This window comes from Phocoena sinus, chromosome 8 (genome assembly GCF_008692025.1).
Source record: "Phocoena sinus isolate mPhoSin1 chromosome 8, mPhoSin1.pri, whole genome shotgun sequence".
NCBI classification, from domain to species: Eukaryota; Metazoa; Chordata; class Mammalia; order Artiodactyla; family Phocoenidae; genus Phocoena; species Phocoena sinus.
The window spans coordinates 96,141,676-96,159,080 of NC_045770.1; the positions used below are offsets into that span (position 1 = coordinate 96,141,676).

Sequence of the window (17,405 nt, forward strand, 5' to 3'; positions counted from 1 at the left end):
ACTGTCACTGTTTGCAGATGACATGATACTATGCACAGAGAATCCTAAAGATGCTACCAGAAAACTACTAGAGCTAATCAATGAATTTGGTAAAGGAGCAGGATACAAAATTAATGCACAGAAATCTCTTGCATTCCTATACACTAACGATGAAAAATCTGAAAGAGAAATTAAGGAAACACTCCCATTTACCACTGCTACAAAAAGAATAAAATACCTAAGAATAAACCTACCTAAGGAGACAAAGGACCTGTATGCAGAAAACTATGAGACACTGATGAAAGAACTTAAAGATAATACAAACAGATGGAGAGATATACCATGTTGTTGGACTGGAAGAATCAACATTGTGGAAATGACTATACTACCCAAAGCAACCTACAGATTCAATTCAATCTCTATCAAACTACCAATGGTATTTTTCACAGAATTAGAACAAAAAATTTCAAAATTTGTATGGAAACACAAAAGACCCCGAATAGCCAAAGCAATCTGGAGAAAGAAAAACAGAGCTGGAGGAATCAGGCTCCCAGACTTCAGACTATACTACAAAGCTACAGTAATCAAGACAGTATGGTACTGGCACCAAAACAGAAATGCAGATCAGTGGAACAGGATAGAAAGCCCAGAGATAAACCCACGCACATATGGTCACCTTCTCTTTGATAAAGGAGGCAAGAATATACAATGGAGAAAAGACAGCCTCTTCAATAAGTGGTGCTGGGAAAACTGGACAGCTACATGTAAAAGAATGAAATTAGAACACTCCCTAACACCATACACAAAAATAAACTCAAAATGGATTAAAGACCTAAATGTAAGGCCAGACACTAGCAAACTCTTAGAGGAAAACATAGGCAGAACACTCTATGACATAAATCGCAACAAGATCGTTTTTGACCCACCTCCTAGAGAAAGGGAAATAAAAACAAAATAACAAAAAAAACAAATGGGACCTAATGAAACTTAAAAGCTTTTGCACAGCAAAGGAAACCATAAACAATATGAAAAGACAACCCTCAGAATGGGAGAAAATATTTGCAAATGAAGCAAATGACAAAGGATTAATCTCCACAATATACAAGCAGCTCGTGCAGCTCAATATCAAAAAAACAAACAACCCAATCCAAAAATGGGCAGAATAGCTAAATAGGCATTTCTCCAAAGAAGATATACAGATTGCCAACAAACACATGAAAGGATGCTCAACATCACTAATCATTAGAGAAATGGAAATGAAAACTACGAGGTATCACCTCACACCGGTCAGAATGGCTATCATCAAAAAGTCTACAAACAATAAATGCTGGACAGGGTGTGGAGAAAAGGGAACCCTCTTGCACTGTTGGTGGGAATGTAAATTGATACAGCCACTATGGAGAACAGTATGGAGGTTCTTTAAAAAACTAAAAAGAGGGGCTTCCCTGGTGGCGCAGTGGTTGAGAATCTGCCTGCTAATGCAGGGGACACGGGTTCGAGCCCTGGTCTGGGAGGATCCCACATGCCGCGGAGCAACTAGGCCCGTGAGCCACAACTACTGAGCCTGCGAGTCTGGAGCCTGTGCTCCACAACGAGAGAGGCTGCGATAGTGAGAGGCCCGCGCACCACGATGAAGAGGGGCCCCCACTTGCCACAACTAGAGAAAGCCCTCGCACAGAAATGAAGACACAACACAGCAAAAATAAATATTAATTAATTAATAAACTCCTACCCCTAACATCTTCTTTAAAAAAAAACTGAAAAGAGAACTACCATACGACCCCGCAATCCCACTACTGGGCATACACCCTGAGAAAACCGTAATTCAAAAAGAGTCATGTACCACAATGTTCACTGCAGCACTGTTTACAATAGCAAGGACATGGAAGCAACCTAAGTATCGATCGACAGATGAATGGATAAAGATGTGGCACATATACACAATGGAATATTACTCAGCCATAAAAAGAAACGAAGTTGAGTTATTTGTAGTGAGGTGGATGGACCTAGAGTCTCTCATACAGAGTGAAGTAAGTCAGAAAGAGAAAAACATATACCGTGTGCTAACACATATATATGGAATCCAAAAAAAAAAAAGGTTCTGAAGAACCTAGGGGCAGGACAGGAATAAAGATGTAGACGTAGAGAGTGGACTTGAGGACACGGGGTGGGGGAAGCGTAAGCTGGGACGAAGTGAGAGAGTGTCATGGACATATATACACTACCAAATGTAAAATAAATAGCTAGTGGGAAGCAGCTGCATCTCACAGGGAGATCAGCTCAGTGCTTTGTGACCACCTAGAGGCGTGGGATAGGGAGGGTGGGAGGGAGACGCAAGAGGGAGGGGATATGGGGATATATGTATAAGTACAGCTGATTCACTCTGTTAAACAGCAGAAACTAACACACCATTGTAAAGCTATTATACGCCGATAAAGATGTTAAAAATAATAATAATAAATGCAGGCAAGAACCTTCAAAGACTGCTAAAACCACTAAGTTTGCTGGGGAACTGGATATTTTTATAGACTCGACACTATCTTCACCTAAGGAAACAGGCATCTTTAGGATTAGAGGTATTTGATTGAGTCTATCTTAAGAGATGAAAGCTAATATCACCAACAATGGGACAGATGGACAACATGTGCCTCTTGTGATGCACTGAGAATCAGTGCATCATCAAGTATCTAGTGCTCCTACAAAAATGCATACCCTGAATCTATTCTTGAGAAAACAATCAGATCATCCAAATGGAGGGACACTCTATACAGCAACTGGCCTATCTTTTAAAAAATGTCAGTGTCACGAAGGACAAAGACAGGCTGAGAAACTGTTCCAGAGTAAGGAGACTAAAGACAAAACACCATAAAAATTAATGTCAAGAGTGATCTTGGGTTGGATCCTGGAGCAGGAAAAACAAAGTGCCACTAAGGCATTTATTGAGATAATTGGAGAAATCTGAAGATGGGCTGTATACTATAAAAATAATGTTTTGTCATATTAAATTTCCTCAATCTGATAACTGTATTGTGGCTACGTCAGAGAGTGTCTTTGTTTTTAGGAGATATACACGGAAGTATTTTGGGTGAAGATTCATGATGTCTTCAACTTCTTAACTAGATCAGCAAAACAAGTGTGTGGTGGTGGGAAGTAGCATATGTGGCGAAATTGTAACAATCGGTGAATCTAGGAGGAGGGTATATATTCCTTCCTTGTGTTGTTGTTGCAACTTTTCTGTAGGTTTGGAAATTTTCAAAATAAAAAGTGAAAAGTAACGTCACTCCTCTACTTAAAACCCTGGAGCATCTCCCATCTCACTCAGAGTAAAAGCTACAAGGCCCTGCGAGACGGGCCCTGCCCTCTGAGGTCACCTCTCCCACTGCTCCTGCCTGCCCACTAAGCCCTTCTTCTCTACGCCATATACACTTGCTCCAACGAGCAGGGCTTCTGCACTGCTGTTCCCTCTGCGTGGAATGCTCTTCCCCGCCCCAGATACTCCATTCCCACCAGAGAGGCTGTCTCTTACCACTCTTCATAAAACAGCAACCTCCTGCCGTAACTCCTTATGCCCCTGATTCTGTGTCAAGTTTTTTTTCACAGCACTTATCATGACCTGACATTTAAATGTTCATTTGCTTATCACCTGCCTCTGGCCGTGCAATACCAGCTCCCTGAGCGCAAGGAGCTGGTTCTGTTCCCTGTTCCGTCCCCAGTCTCAACAACAGCGCATGCTCAGCAGAGCAGTGCTCAGTATTTGTTGAGTGAATTCACCGCTTTGTAAGCACTCATTTAAAAAGAGGGCACTAGTTTGCACTCCTGCAGCCTCTGGGGGAAGGGCTACTAAGCATCTGATGCTTTTCCCAGGAGCCTGTTTCTGACCAATTCTGATGAATAAAGTTGCTTTTCGGAAAAGTTGTCTTGAATTTTACTTGAAGCAGGAAACACGGACTGCTAGGCGAATGTACACCTTTGTTCATTATCCCCACCCCCCAAAACTGACGACAGACACCTGCACACCTCTCAATTATACGACCTGACTTCCCCACCCCATCCCCCTTCCTGAGAACTCCTTCACCGCAGATAAATTCCAGACTTTGAAAACCCTGACTGAGCCTCCTAATGTGGTATTTAATATGATTCTCAAGGACATGGCAGGACCTGGGACCCCAGCAGAAAGCTGCCTTACGTGGCACACAGTGTCCTGTAGGGATTACTGCTGTTCCAGGGTTAGTCAAGGAGATGCAACTGGTAAGGAGACAACATATGATAACGGTTTCCCCGATTTAAGCTCTGAGAAAGAGAGTGAGCTTTTCCCAAGTTACTTACGTCTGTGGAGGTGGGGCTGGGCAGGGACACAGGCTGAACAGGTGCAGGGAAAGTGAATGTGGTCTCTGTCTTTTCATTTTCAGGGGAGTCAGGATGACTGGATGGGGGGGATGTTGGGGTTAGGGCTCCAAACCCCAGCACTGCATTGTATTTTGGAGGACGACCTACAGACCGAGAAAAGGGAACAAAAGGGAAAAAAGGGGGAGGGAAAGAAAGGGGGAAAAATGATCTTACATACCTTTGGCCAGTGTTCCTCATTGGCTAGCATGGAAAAGGAAGTGAGGTAGCAGAGAGAAGGTTAATACAACAGTCCCAGAGAGAGGAAAAGAAGCAAAGATTTAAATGTCATTCGAAACAAATGCATGAGTGTGGAAGGGAGGATAAGAGAGCCTCAGAGAATGACAGGAGATACTGGGTTATGTTAAAGGTCTTCGCCTTGGGCAGATTATGGAGACATTCCTCAACTATCACAATTTGAGATTTCTAACGGGAGAACAAGATATCAAAGCCCAAGAGGAGCCAAGGCCAGGGAGAAGAATTTATTTTCTTTTTCCATATCTTTTACATATTGTTTCCTAAGGTTTTTCTGCAATCGTTATAATAATATTAATGATTCTCAGTTCCCACAAACAGATTGGCTGAGGATCTCTGCTTTTCCTCTTCTCTCCTGCCCACATTTTGGTTACTTCATGGCTTGTGAGGGTAGAGAAAGGCAAAGGGAGGAGGCAAAATTCAAGTTAACTATTCTTACCCCTTCTGGCAGAGCTAGGAAGACATATGTTCTGGGAGTAGCTGGAACCTAAGAGCTAAAAAGACCTTCTGGGCTTAACAGTGAATTTAAGTAAGTCTGGACTCAGATACCCTTCCCAGTTGATCAAAAATCATCTCCCTGCTTTCCATCACAAACATTCCAGTGAACTACATGTCTTAGAACTGGGGTGTTCCAAAGTCTCAGGAAAAGCCCTGTCATCAGCAACAGCTACCAGAAAGAGCTGATTTGAGCAGAAGCATTTTGAATCAAACCTCATGGCTACAGAGAATCTACAAATGGGCCCCAATGTGTATGGGAAGTCCAGGTCAACCACTCTTGCCTTATGATATATCTAAGTCAGGGTCCTTGTCTTCTAAGGGCCAAAGGTCGTAGCTTCTAAGCTGTAAGTGATCAAAAGTGCACGCCCAGCACACCATAGGCAAAAGAAGAGCCGGAGAGGTACACAACTGCCTACGAGCACTGGTGGATGCTATGTGGGATCATGACTTTGCCAACAGTTATAATTTATACTGGAATTATGCACAAGAGTCATGATTCTGTCAGCCATTACACAAACATTACCTATCTGCGTTAAACCGGCACTGTGTGCAGTACAAAGACAGATCGCACCGGTCTGCCTTTTCTAGGGTATTTAGTGCTGCTAGAAGGGTAAGTGGAAGATAAATGCTCTTTGTTTACCCACAGAAGGCACGTCCTAGGCATTGTGAATGCAGGCTTTCGTCCTCTGACCTTGGCAAGAGATGCCACGGTCTTTCTGGCTCATTTAACCCCTATCCTCTCAGCAGATACTGCCCACTAGCAGGCCAATTAACTGTGGCTTCTGGCTGGGGGGCTCCTTTCTGAGAACTGTGTCAGAGGTCACTAAAACAACTCCAAACAAAATAAAACAACAAAAAATAACCCATGACACTGGTTACTGTGGCCCAGGAATCAATGTGAAACAATGATTTAGGGATTACCATCGAAATATGTTTTGGCTTCTTGAAGGAGGGGCTGATGAAACACTAGCGTGGGTGTGCTATCTCTCTGAGGGGAAGAGACGGTAACCACTGTACCACCGGTACAGTGCTAGCCCTCCCTAAGGCAGACAGAGGGTCGGGATGACCTCCTAAGCTTCCAACGGCTCTGAGATTGCTGTGCATACAGAAAAATTAGCATGCTACTCCACTCACTCTGCAACCTTTCTAGCCTGGAACTGTAATTCAAGGACACATTATCACGTGGAGAAAAGGACCTTGGGATGTATTACTGACATCAAAGAACCATTTCAGAGCCTTGTTTATAAGCTCAAACTCTGAGCTATTAAGACCTATTTAGACCTGCATGGTGAAGGCAGCTGCTGACCTGAGAGTGAGGTGGAATGCCCGCCCTGGAAGGTCTGAAATTGGGGGATGGAGCTCTTTAGGAATTTCTGCTTTGGGAAGCCTGTTTCGACAGTGATGTTTTCTTCTTTAGTTGCAGGTGCTCTCTTCTCATAGATTCAACATTCTCAGTGTGGCTACCTCTCTCCTTCCTGCAAAGTCTGCAGCTCACAGAAGCTTAAGAGTTGTGCTCTGTCCTCACTGGCATCAGGACAACTTAGACACTACTAAGAACACCTTGGCAACACCAGTGCTCTGTTGTGCTCAATGATGCTAAAATGCTCCCTTTTACAGGGTGTTCTGTTCATTGTGCTATTCATCAACAGCCTGAGGGGCCTGGGGCAGAAATCCTGCAATAAGCCATTCCCCTCAGCCAGCTTTGCCAGAATCCCAGGAAGGGGAGCTTTTGATTCAGTATACAGAACTCTAATAAGAGATCTCACTCTCTTTTCCCCCCATTCTCAGAGAACAACAACAAAACTATATTCAAGGGATACAGGAGTTAGGCTCTAGGACAACGGGAGGAGGGAGGGGAAAGAAACACAACACAGAAAGCAAAAGCAACAGCAAAGGAGAGATACAAAAAAGGTACTCACCTCTCTTCCGGGTCCCAGGATGCATTGTACTGTTCAGGTACGTGACTGCACTCTTCTTACGCTTTCGGGATTGAAGAAAGAAAGGTGACTGGTTGAATAGCATGGTTACTACTAATACCGGTACAAGCCAAAGACCAAGCACAGCATGCCCGTCAACATGCCAACTAGTTAGTGCTAGTCACCCAAAGGTCTCAGTGATAACTGGACTTATCATATGTACTTGGCTCTGAAAGAATATTCCAGAGAGGTACGTCTCTGCTTCAGAAGAAAGTTGTGTTCAGATGACAGGATGAGTTAAATTTTTAAGGTAGGTTTGTATCTACGTAAACTTCAGGAAAAAACGAAGGGGGAAATAGCGAATAATAAAGATGAAATAATGTTCTCAGCCAGAGAAAAATCCATCATTTTACAAAGCTGGCCAAGTACAATCAGGGTACTGCTCGTAAGCAGCTTTTCAGATGGGAGGTGCTGAACAAGCTCTAAATAAAACTGGAAATGTGAGGGAATGGCCAAGTGCTGGCCAGGAATACCTCTGGCTCAAAGACCGCGCCACTGTACACTGGATTTGCTGTCGTTCTTCTTTTTCGTTCTTGCCGCTTGCTTTGGATTTCTTGGGAAAGCAAAAGGTCTGGATTAGAAGAAAGGTATGGAGAACCCCCCCAAACTTAACTTCATTGTTTACTTATTGGTTTTCCCATGACAAATTAGAAATGAGACTAAGTCTCTTGGTTTCACTGCAGCCTCAGCAAAGGGAAGCACGTTGCTGGGAGCAAATACGTAGGACCATCCACTCTCACCTCTTGGAAAGCAAGGCCATGCTGTCCTACAGTGTGGCTCTCTGTGATTGAGAGCTTAACAGTAGACAACACTTGTAAAAGTGTCCTGATTTACTTTTAGATCACTGTAATTATAGGTGTGGATGAACTTTATCCACAGACCTAGATTGAGTAATCATAGTTCACCATTCTTGAATTAAATCACTAGAACAGGTATAGCTTTGCAACTATTCTTAAGATTCCAATAATCTAGAGTGACTGAAAAATACAGACAAAGACTTGCCAGAGGGGCATTTGCTACTTTATGCTGCCAAAAGTTTCTCTAAGTGAACGGAGTCACCTTAATGCAGGCAACTAGGGAGCTTGCCCAGGACAGCAGTGTGGATAAATAATGACAGGAAGGGGAGGGGCTGAACATTAGATATAAGGAAGGTAAGTTTACTCCAAGAAAAGAGTCCATACTGGTTGAATCATACTCTGCTTGTGTTCCAATTTTCAATTCTAACAATAAATCAAACAACATTTTCAAGAACAAAGCCCTGGGCCAGAAGCAAGGTAGCGCCATGAATATCTTCTCTTACCTTCTAGATGGTCATGTGTTACCAACCCTAGAGACACCATGAAGGCAAGTTTCTGTGCCAGAGAAACAAAAGAAGAATATACTTCAGTGTGGGTTCTCGCAAAGTCAGCTGCATATTCCTAGTTAGACACCTGGGGAAAGCCAGCTGGTGGCTGAAAGGAAGCTGGGTTCAGGTGAACAAGGAGTGGGCACCCTCCACTCTTAGCAGCTATGGAGCCGCTCTGGAAGCTTTCTGATCTTACAGGGATCAAAAGAGAAGGACTGGGGCCTATATCTTCCACTCTCTCAAGGGCGGAAATCAGTATCTTGAATGACCTAAGTTTTTTCCAGAAAAATTCACAAGGAGGGAAGAGGACTTCACACTGAAGAAACACACAGAGGGTTACAAACAGCCTCCCATACAAGCAGCTCCAAATTCTAAGTACTTCATTTGTCATACCAGGTCAGGGGTTCTTATATTTTTGCTACCACTGATTGGACAATAACTCAAAGCTAAGTGAGTTTGAGGAATGACAGCAGGTGGTTCTGCTTAAGACTACGATTTTTCAATCAACCGTGGACCTACAAATTATAGAGTGCTTTCTCTCTGACCACCACTCTCAGGGCTCCATCAGAAGCCAGACTGATCAGAACACTGTACTCCAAAGCTGGAACGTTAGATGCTTAAAAATGGAGAGAGCAACAGATTGATTACTATTTTGCTCTTTGGTTGCATGTGGTCTGGAAAGTACGCCTTTATTTTCTGCTGTACCACCGCATGCAGCTGTTAAATATGCCACATAACGTATCATCCATTTCTCTCAGTGATGAATAAGGAACATCATTAGCTGTCAGGAGACATAAGCCTGCAGAATTATTCATACCACAATTTGGTCTTTGAAAATCCTGGCATTTTACCCTCAACTTTAAATATCATGGTATTCTGGCCTGAAGTGATAGGTTCAAGCTATTCGAGGTACTGAGTGTTTTATAAAGATAACCTTGAACAAGCCACTTGAGAACACAGACATGTCCTTTACTGGTATCCACAGAGTCCTGAAGAAATGTTTTAATTTTATTTCTTATTTCAGAAACTAGGGTGGGCACCTATCCTCCCGACAGCCAGAGTACTTCAGTAACGAAAAGCGTCTTGGACGTGCTGCCCGTTTTCTACATTGCATACATTTTGTGGCTGCCAATTAACTACATTCCTAATTTTCACTATTCCTTCAAAACTTAAGATTAGAAGGCCGTCTACCAACTGTTCTCTGTTAGTAAAGCAGTGTGTGAACTGACACTCAGATGCACCTTCTTTTAATCAAGTAACAGCATCCTTCTTGGCCACTCACACCCAACTCATCTTTGCCAGTCTAGATCAAGCTCATAAAAGAATTATTAAATGGAAAAAAATCTCTTCTGTAGAACAGATTTTAAGTGATAAATAGAATAAAAAGCTGTCAAGAACTTTTGCCTTATCTATGTACCACACATATGCCAATAACTAATTTATTCCCTTTATGGCAGTGATTCTGTCCAATTAGAAGTATGTGTTATTCCACATGATGCTACTTGCTTGCCCACACTGTGCCATTGACATAAGATATCCTTTAGTTTCTTGGTTTTTTTAAATAAATTTATTTATTTATTTTTGGCTGCATTGGGTCTTCGTTGCTGCGTGTGGGCTTTCTCTAGTTGCGGCGAGCGGGGGCTACTCTTTACTGTGGTGCACGGGCTTCTCATTGCGGTGGCTTCTCTTGTTGAGGAGGACGGGCTCTAGGTGAGCGGGCTTCAGTAGTTGTGGCACGTGGGCTCAGCAGTTGTGGCTCGTGGGCTCTAGAGCACAGGCTCAGTCGCTGTGGCACACAGGCTTAGTTGCTCCACGGCATGTGGGATCTTCCTGGACCAGGGCTTGAACCCGTGTCCCCTGCATTGGCAGGAGGATTCTTAACCATTGTGCCACCAGGGAAGTCCTCTTTTAGTTTCTTTTGATAAGGAAATTTTGCTAATTGCTGTTTTCCCCTCTCCAAGCCTAATACTTCTCATTAATTTTGCAGATTATTTTATAAGTTTCTCAGCAATATGCATGACTAGGACTTCTTTTAGGTTCAAGTTTTGGTCTCTTCTTTAAAGACAAATTAAAAATTAATTCATTTCATATCAGAAAGTATTATAATTTGTACTTGCTTTAAGAAAAACCTGAACTGGCTTAATAAATCACTGCTTCAAAAAAATGACATGAAGCTTTGATGGCTTTATGCCACTATTTGACATGGTTTCATTAAAAAGAATGCACTGAGGATCGAAGGAAATGGACTGCTGGATTTTATTAAAAATCCAACTATCATATATTCATCATCATATTACCTGTCCACATTTTTCTTTTATAGCTGCTTGTACAAAAGTATCAAACTAAAACATCTCTTGCCTAAGGACATACAAATTCACATTCTATATTTGTACCACAGTTTTGTTTGCTATTTAAGTTTATAGTTCTATCCTAAGTTGAAGTACAGATGCTAGTATTTTCATCCCTACTTTTATGCTTCAATGAACTACTTATGAGCTACTGATACATCTGGGATTTGGGGATCTAATGCAATACAATAGTAATAACAAAAATGCACGTGTAACAATTGTAATCGATAACACAGACCTTAACTGAGTGAACTGGACATCCTTTAGATGTTGGCTGAGACAAACGAAACATAATGATCATTAGGAATGCAGTGGGATACTGCATTTGGCAATAACATTACTGAATAGTGAGAAAGCACAAGACAAGGATATCAAGTGATTCAGAGAGCAAGTGTCCCTCATGATGCATGTGAATAAGTCGCATCACATAGACTGAGCCATGCCTTGGAGGGCTGGGCCTACCTGAGGGTTCTCCTCCCGTTTTGGTTTGGGTGCAGTAGGTGGAGTGACGGTGCGGCTCTCCGTTTGTTTCTCATCTGTTTCTGTGTGGGATTTAATTGTCTAGAAGAAGAAAATTAAATGAAACTTCAGAATTCACTTTTTTATTAAAAGAATAAAAGAAAACATAGTTTGACTGTTGCCAACAAGAAAGAAAAGAACATACTCAAATTGGAAACATATTAATAAAGGAGATAATACGGACTTCATTGTAGAAGGGGGAAAAAGTAAAATGGAAGGCCCCAGTTGAAATGATTAAATTACATGACTAGAATAGCTATGAATCTATAAACACAACAGTCTATTTCAATGTACTTTAGGAGGCAGGGGTAGTTTCCCAGAAGTAAGTCCATTCTTGTTACATATGGGTCAAGCTCTAGTTCATAGCATGCTTAGGATCTGAATGATGTCCAAAAAAATCTTAGATACACACTTTTCTATTTCAGAACAATTCTAATCACAATCTAAGAGAGGTTGCAGAACTATCCTTACTTGGGATATTTAAAACCTGCCTATATCATCCGTTAGAGGAGAGATGCAGTTGCCAAGGAAAGGCCATCTTGTAAAAGGCTGCCATCCTGATTACGGCCAAGCTCATCTTCCAGATGCGTCCATTCAAACAAAAGAAACACCAGTAGCATTACCATCTTCAGACACAAATGGCAGCTAGCAAACTAGCAGACTGGGTTTGCATTACTATTCTTATCTTGACCCAATGGCTAATTCATTTCATGAAACCCTCTGTAAATACTGAAATGATATTAGAACAGTGGATATAAAACTATAAACATAAACCTAATTTACATTTTCAAAATTAAAAACCATGCAGAAAAGGATTATAAGAGACTACTACAAACAACTATATGCCAATAAAATGGACAACCATGAAGAAATGGACAAAGTCCTGGAAAGGTACAATTTTCCAAGACCGAACCAGGAAGAATTAGAAAATATAAACAAATCAATCACAAGTAATGAAATTGAAACCATAATTAAAAATCTTCCAACAAACAAAATCCAGGACCAGATGGCTTCACAGGTGATTTCTATGAAACATTAAGAGAAGAGCTAACACCCATCCTTCTCAAACTCTTCCAAAAAACTGCAGAGGGAGAAACACTCCCGAATTCATTCTACGAAGTCACCATCACCCTGATACCAAAACCAGAAAAAGATATCACGAAAAAAGAAAATTACAGACCAATATCACTGATGAACATAGATGCAAAAATCCTGAACACAATATTAGCAAACAGAATCCAACAGCACACTAGAAGGATCATACACCATGATCAAGTGGAATTTATCCCAGGGGTGCAAGGATTCTTCAATATACGCAAATCAATCAATGTGATACACCACATTAACAAATTAAGGAATAAAAACCATATGATCATCTCAACAGATGCAGAAAAAGCTTCTGACAAAATTCAACACCCATTTATGATAAAAAAAACTCTCCAGAAAATGGGCATAGAGGGAAGCTACCTCAACATAATAAAGGCCATATACAACAAACCCACAGCAAGCATCAGACTCAATGGTGAAAAAGTGAATGCATTTCCACTAAGGTCAGGAACGAGACAAGGATGTCTGATCACTCTCATCACTCTTATTCAACATAGTTTTGTAAGTCCTAGCCACAGCAATCAGAGAAGAAAAAGAAATAAAAGGAATACAAATTGGAAAAGAAGAAGTAAAACTGTCACTGTTTGCAGATGACATGATACTATACATAGAGAATCCTAAAGATGCCAAGAACTAATCAATGAATTTGGTAAGGTTGCAGGATACAAAATTAATGCACAGAAATCTCTGGCATTCCTATACACCAACAATGAAAAATCTGAAAGAGAAATTAAGGAAACACTCCCATTTACCACTGCAACAAAAAGAATAAAATACCTAGGAATAAACCTGCCTAAGGAGGTGAAAGACTTGTATTCGCAAAACTATAAAACACTGATGAAAGAAATCAAAGATGACACAAATAGGTGGAGAAATATACCATGTTCTTGGATTGGAAGAATCAATATTGTGAAAATGTCTCTACTACCCAAAGCAATCTACAGATTCAATGCAATCCCTATCAAACTACCAAAGGCATTCTTCACAGAATTAAAACAAAAAAATCTTAGAATTCATATGGAAACACAAAAGACCCCGAATAGTCAAAGCAATCTTGAGACAGAAAAATGGAGCTGAAGGAATCAGGTGCCCCGACTTCAAACTATACCACAAAGCTACAGTAATCAAGACAGTATGGTACTGGCACAAAAACAGAAATATAGATCAATGGTACAGGATAGAATGCCCAGAGATAAGCCCATGCACATATGGGCACCTAATTTACGACAAAGGAGGCAAGAACGTACAATGGAGAAAAGACAGCCTCTTCAATAAGTGGTGTTGGGAAAACTGGACAGCTACACGTAAAAGAATGAAATTAGAACACTACCTAACACCATACACAAAAATAAACTCCAAATGGATTAAAGACTTAAATGTAAGACCAGACACTATAAAACTTTTAGAGGAAAACATAGGAAGAACACTCTTTGACATAAACCACAGCGAGATCTTTTTTGACCCACCTCCTAGAGTAACAGAAAAAAAAACAAAAATAAACAAATGGGACTTAAAAGCTTTTGCACAGCAAAGGAAACCATAAACAAGACAAAAACACAACTCTCAAAATGGGAGAAAATATTTTCAAATGGAATAACAGACAAAGGATTAATCTCCAAAATATACAAACAGCTCATGGAGCTCAATGTCAAAAAAACAAACAATCCAGTTAAAAAACGAGCAGAAGACCTAAATAGACATTTCACCAAGGAAGACGTACAGATGGCAAAGAGGCACATGAAAAGATGCTCAACATCACTAATTATTAGAGGAATGCAAATCAAAACTACAATGAGGTATCACCTCACGCTGTCAGAATGGCCATTATCAAAAAAGCTAGAAACAATAACTGCTGGAAAGGGTGTGGTGAAAAGGGAATCCTCCTACACTGTTGGTAGGAATGAAAATTGATACAACCACTATAGAAAACAGTATGGAGGTTCCTTAAAAACTAAAAATAGAACTACCATATGACCCAGCAATCCCACTACTGGGAAACCATAATTCAAAAAGAAACATTCACCACAATGTTCACTGCAGCACTATTTACAATAGCCAGGACACAGAAGCAACCTAAATGTCCATCAACAGATGAACAGATAAAGAAGATGTGGCACATATATACAATGGAATATTACTCAGCCATAAAAAGAAACAAAATTGACTTATCTATAGTGAGGTGGATGGACCTAGAGTCTGTAAGACAGAGTGAAGTAAGTCAGAAAGAGAAAAACAAACACCATATTTAACACATATATATGGAATCTAAAAAAAAATAAAAAAAGGTACTGATGAACCTAGTTGCAAGGCAGAAATAAAGAGGCAGACACAGAGAATGGACCTGATGACATGGGGTGGGACAGCAAAGCTGGGGTGAAGTGAGAGTAGCATCGACATGTATACACCACCGAATGTAAAACAGTTGGCTGGTGGGAAGCAGCAGCATAGCACAGGGAGATCGGCTTGGTGCTTTGCGATGACCTAGCAGGGGTGGGATAGGGAGGATGGGAGGGAGGCTCAAGAGGGAGGGGATATGGGGACATGTGTATGCATATGGCTGACTCACTTTGTTGTACAACAGAAACTAACACGGTATTGTGAAGCAATTATACTCCAATAAAGATCTATTAAAAAAAAACACAATGCAGATGCAAATGGTCTTTTTGTATGGCAACAAGTAATTAAATAAATGAGTGAAACTGTCTGATTATTGATGAGTAGGAGCCAAATGAAAGACTGGTTCTACAAACAGGATATCAAAATTCTCAGAAATCATTATGTTGTGAAATATTTTACTAGATCTGAAAAACTAACATAATCACTTTATTTTTTTCACTTTATTTCTTGGCCATGTCCATATTTTCCTTCTGCTTCTCATATTATTACTTTAGGAACGTGTTAAGTATCTGTCTTATCAATACTGTGGCAACCACTGTCCTGGGGCATAAATGCTACCTTGTATTTTTTTTTTTCTCATCAGGGTCCTATCTTATTTCCACCTCCAGACTATATAAGCTACTTGAGAGCAGGATTGTTCTACACACTTTTGCACCCCTTTGTGCCCAGCACAGGGCCTCACCGTAGAGCAGGTATGCTGTAAAGAGACGTTGATCTTCTGAGTGGGGAGTATGACCTACCAGAAGAATCACTTGCTTTCCTCTCTCTCTCACACACGCTTTTTTTATTAACCAAAAAGGACACATTTCCCCCATAAAACAAACCACCAAACACACCTACAAAGGAACACAATGGGAAAGTAGTTTATAGTGACATTTTTAAGGTCCTGGGTATCCAGGAAGCTTATTTCATAGCTCCGTGAATTGGAAGAACAGGAGTCTGACAGGGGAGGGAGAAGAGAAGGTCAACTATAAGGGTTTGCTGCTCCATTCCAAGGCTGTGTGATGTCCCTGGGGGTCTCTTGCTTCCATCTCTAGGGCTGAATAAGCAGGCAGTGGTGATGCCTCCAGGGAAGATCAAACCAATTCCTCTTCACTAAAAGAATTATCCAGGGTTCAAATTTTCTCTCACGCAGAAGAGTACAATTATCTCAAGGTTGGATAAAGAATACCAAAAGCACCCAAGAAAATAAAGATAAAGCAATTGCTGGTGGCGCATTGGTTAAGAATCCGCCTGCCAATGCAGGGGTCACAGGTTCAAGCCCTGGTCCAGGAAGATCCCACGTGCCGCAGAGCAACTAAGCTTGTGCGCCGCAACTACTGAACCTGCGCTCTAGAGCCTGCGAGCCACAACTACAGAGTCCGCGTGCCACAACTTCTGAAGCTCGAGTTCCTAGAGCCCGTGCTCCACAACAAGAGAAGCCACCGCAATGAGAAGCCCGTGCACTGCAACAAAGAGTAGCCCACGCTCGCCAAAACTAGAGAAAGCCTGCATGCAGCAACAAAGACCCAACACAGCCAAAAATAAAATAAATTAAAAAAAACAAAAAATGTATTAAAAATAAAGCAGAACTCCTTAAAAAAAAAAAAAAAAAGAGATAAAGCAATCGAAACAATGGGGAGTGGGGAGGTGTCTTTCTCTCATGGACTTTCCGCTCCAGGGGAAGCCAGCTGCCATGCTGTGAACAGCACTATGGAGGGGCCTATGAGGTGAGGAACTGAACCTCCTCCAACAGCTAGGGAGAAGTGAGGACTGCTGACAACCATGTGACTGAGTTTGGAAGTGAATTATCCAGCCCCAGTTGAGCCTTGAAATGACTGCAGTCCTGACCAACTAGTTTGAATGCAAATTTGTGAGGGACCTTGAGCCAGGACCACTGAGCTAAGATGCAACCTGATTCCTGATCTCAAAAACTGTGTGAGATAATAAATTTTTGTTGTTTTAAGGGTTTGACATCACAGAAAACAGGGAGTTTTAGAATCAGTCCTTTCACTAAAGCAAACATTAAGCTGGCAGAAACTGACAGAATCAACTTTTTAAAACTCTGGAATCTAATAAAAAACTAAGAATAACCAGGGGGGGCCACTTACTGAAGAAAGAGGCTGCTAAATTTTATTAAGAAATCAGTTTTCCTTACCTACCAACAAATCCATCCCTTAGTTCAACAGAGGCTGTGGAGATGGTAATCTGTGTTCCTGGTGTGGTTTGCTGAACCTCGTTTTCAACTTGTGGCTGTGTATTCTGACCAGTCCGGTAATCCCCTAAGGACTGGTGCAGGCTGACCCTTGTTTGCCCACCCAAGGCTGGAGCGGCTTTCCAGGTGCCATCTGATGAAAGCATCTAAAGACATATGTTACCTGTAGTTACCTGGTGCAAAGGATGGGAGGTGGAGTATGCAGCAGAGAGACCCAAAGGTCTAGGAAGAAGGAGGCTGAGGAGGAAGATCCTTGGAGGAGTAAGGGCTTTGAAGGGCTATCACGTGTACTGGGGAACCCCAAGTGCACTGAGCATTCCCAGGGCTAGATGCATACTCAGAAAAGAGCTGAGAGAACCCTAAGCTTGTACCTCTGGCTGATCTTTGAGCTCTGTCCAAGAAAG

At 41.5% G+C, this 17,405-nt stretch overlaps 1 protein-coding gene across 29 annotated transcripts in view; it reads right to left on the minus strand.

The window, feature by feature from the left end:
* PHF21A (PHD finger protein 21A) overlaps positions 1 to 17,405 on the minus strand; it is a 195,179-nt gene that overhangs the window by 13,633 nt on the left and 164,141 nt on the right. For 22 of the 29 annotated variants that reach the window (XM_032639701.1, XM_032639698.1, XM_032639696.1 and 19 more), the window contains 5 exons: positions 11,247 to 11,345; positions 8,392 to 8,443; positions 7,565 to 7,644; positions 7,035 to 7,095; positions 4,306 to 4,469 (listed from right to left, as the gene is read on the minus strand). In XM_032639701.1, coding sequence (XP_032495592.1) covers positions 4,306 to 4,469; positions 7,035 to 7,095; positions 7,565 to 7,644; positions 8,392 to 8,443; positions 11,247 to 11,345 — 456 coding nt within the window. Of the gene's footprint in view, positions 1 to 4,305; positions 4,470 to 4,543; positions 4,567 to 7,034; positions 7,096 to 7,564; positions 7,645 to 8,391; positions 8,444 to 11,246; positions 11,346 to 17,405 lie in introns of all 29 variants that reach the window. The other 7 variants (XM_032639708.1, XM_032639709.1, XM_032639704.1 and 4 more) reach the window with 1 other exon arrangement.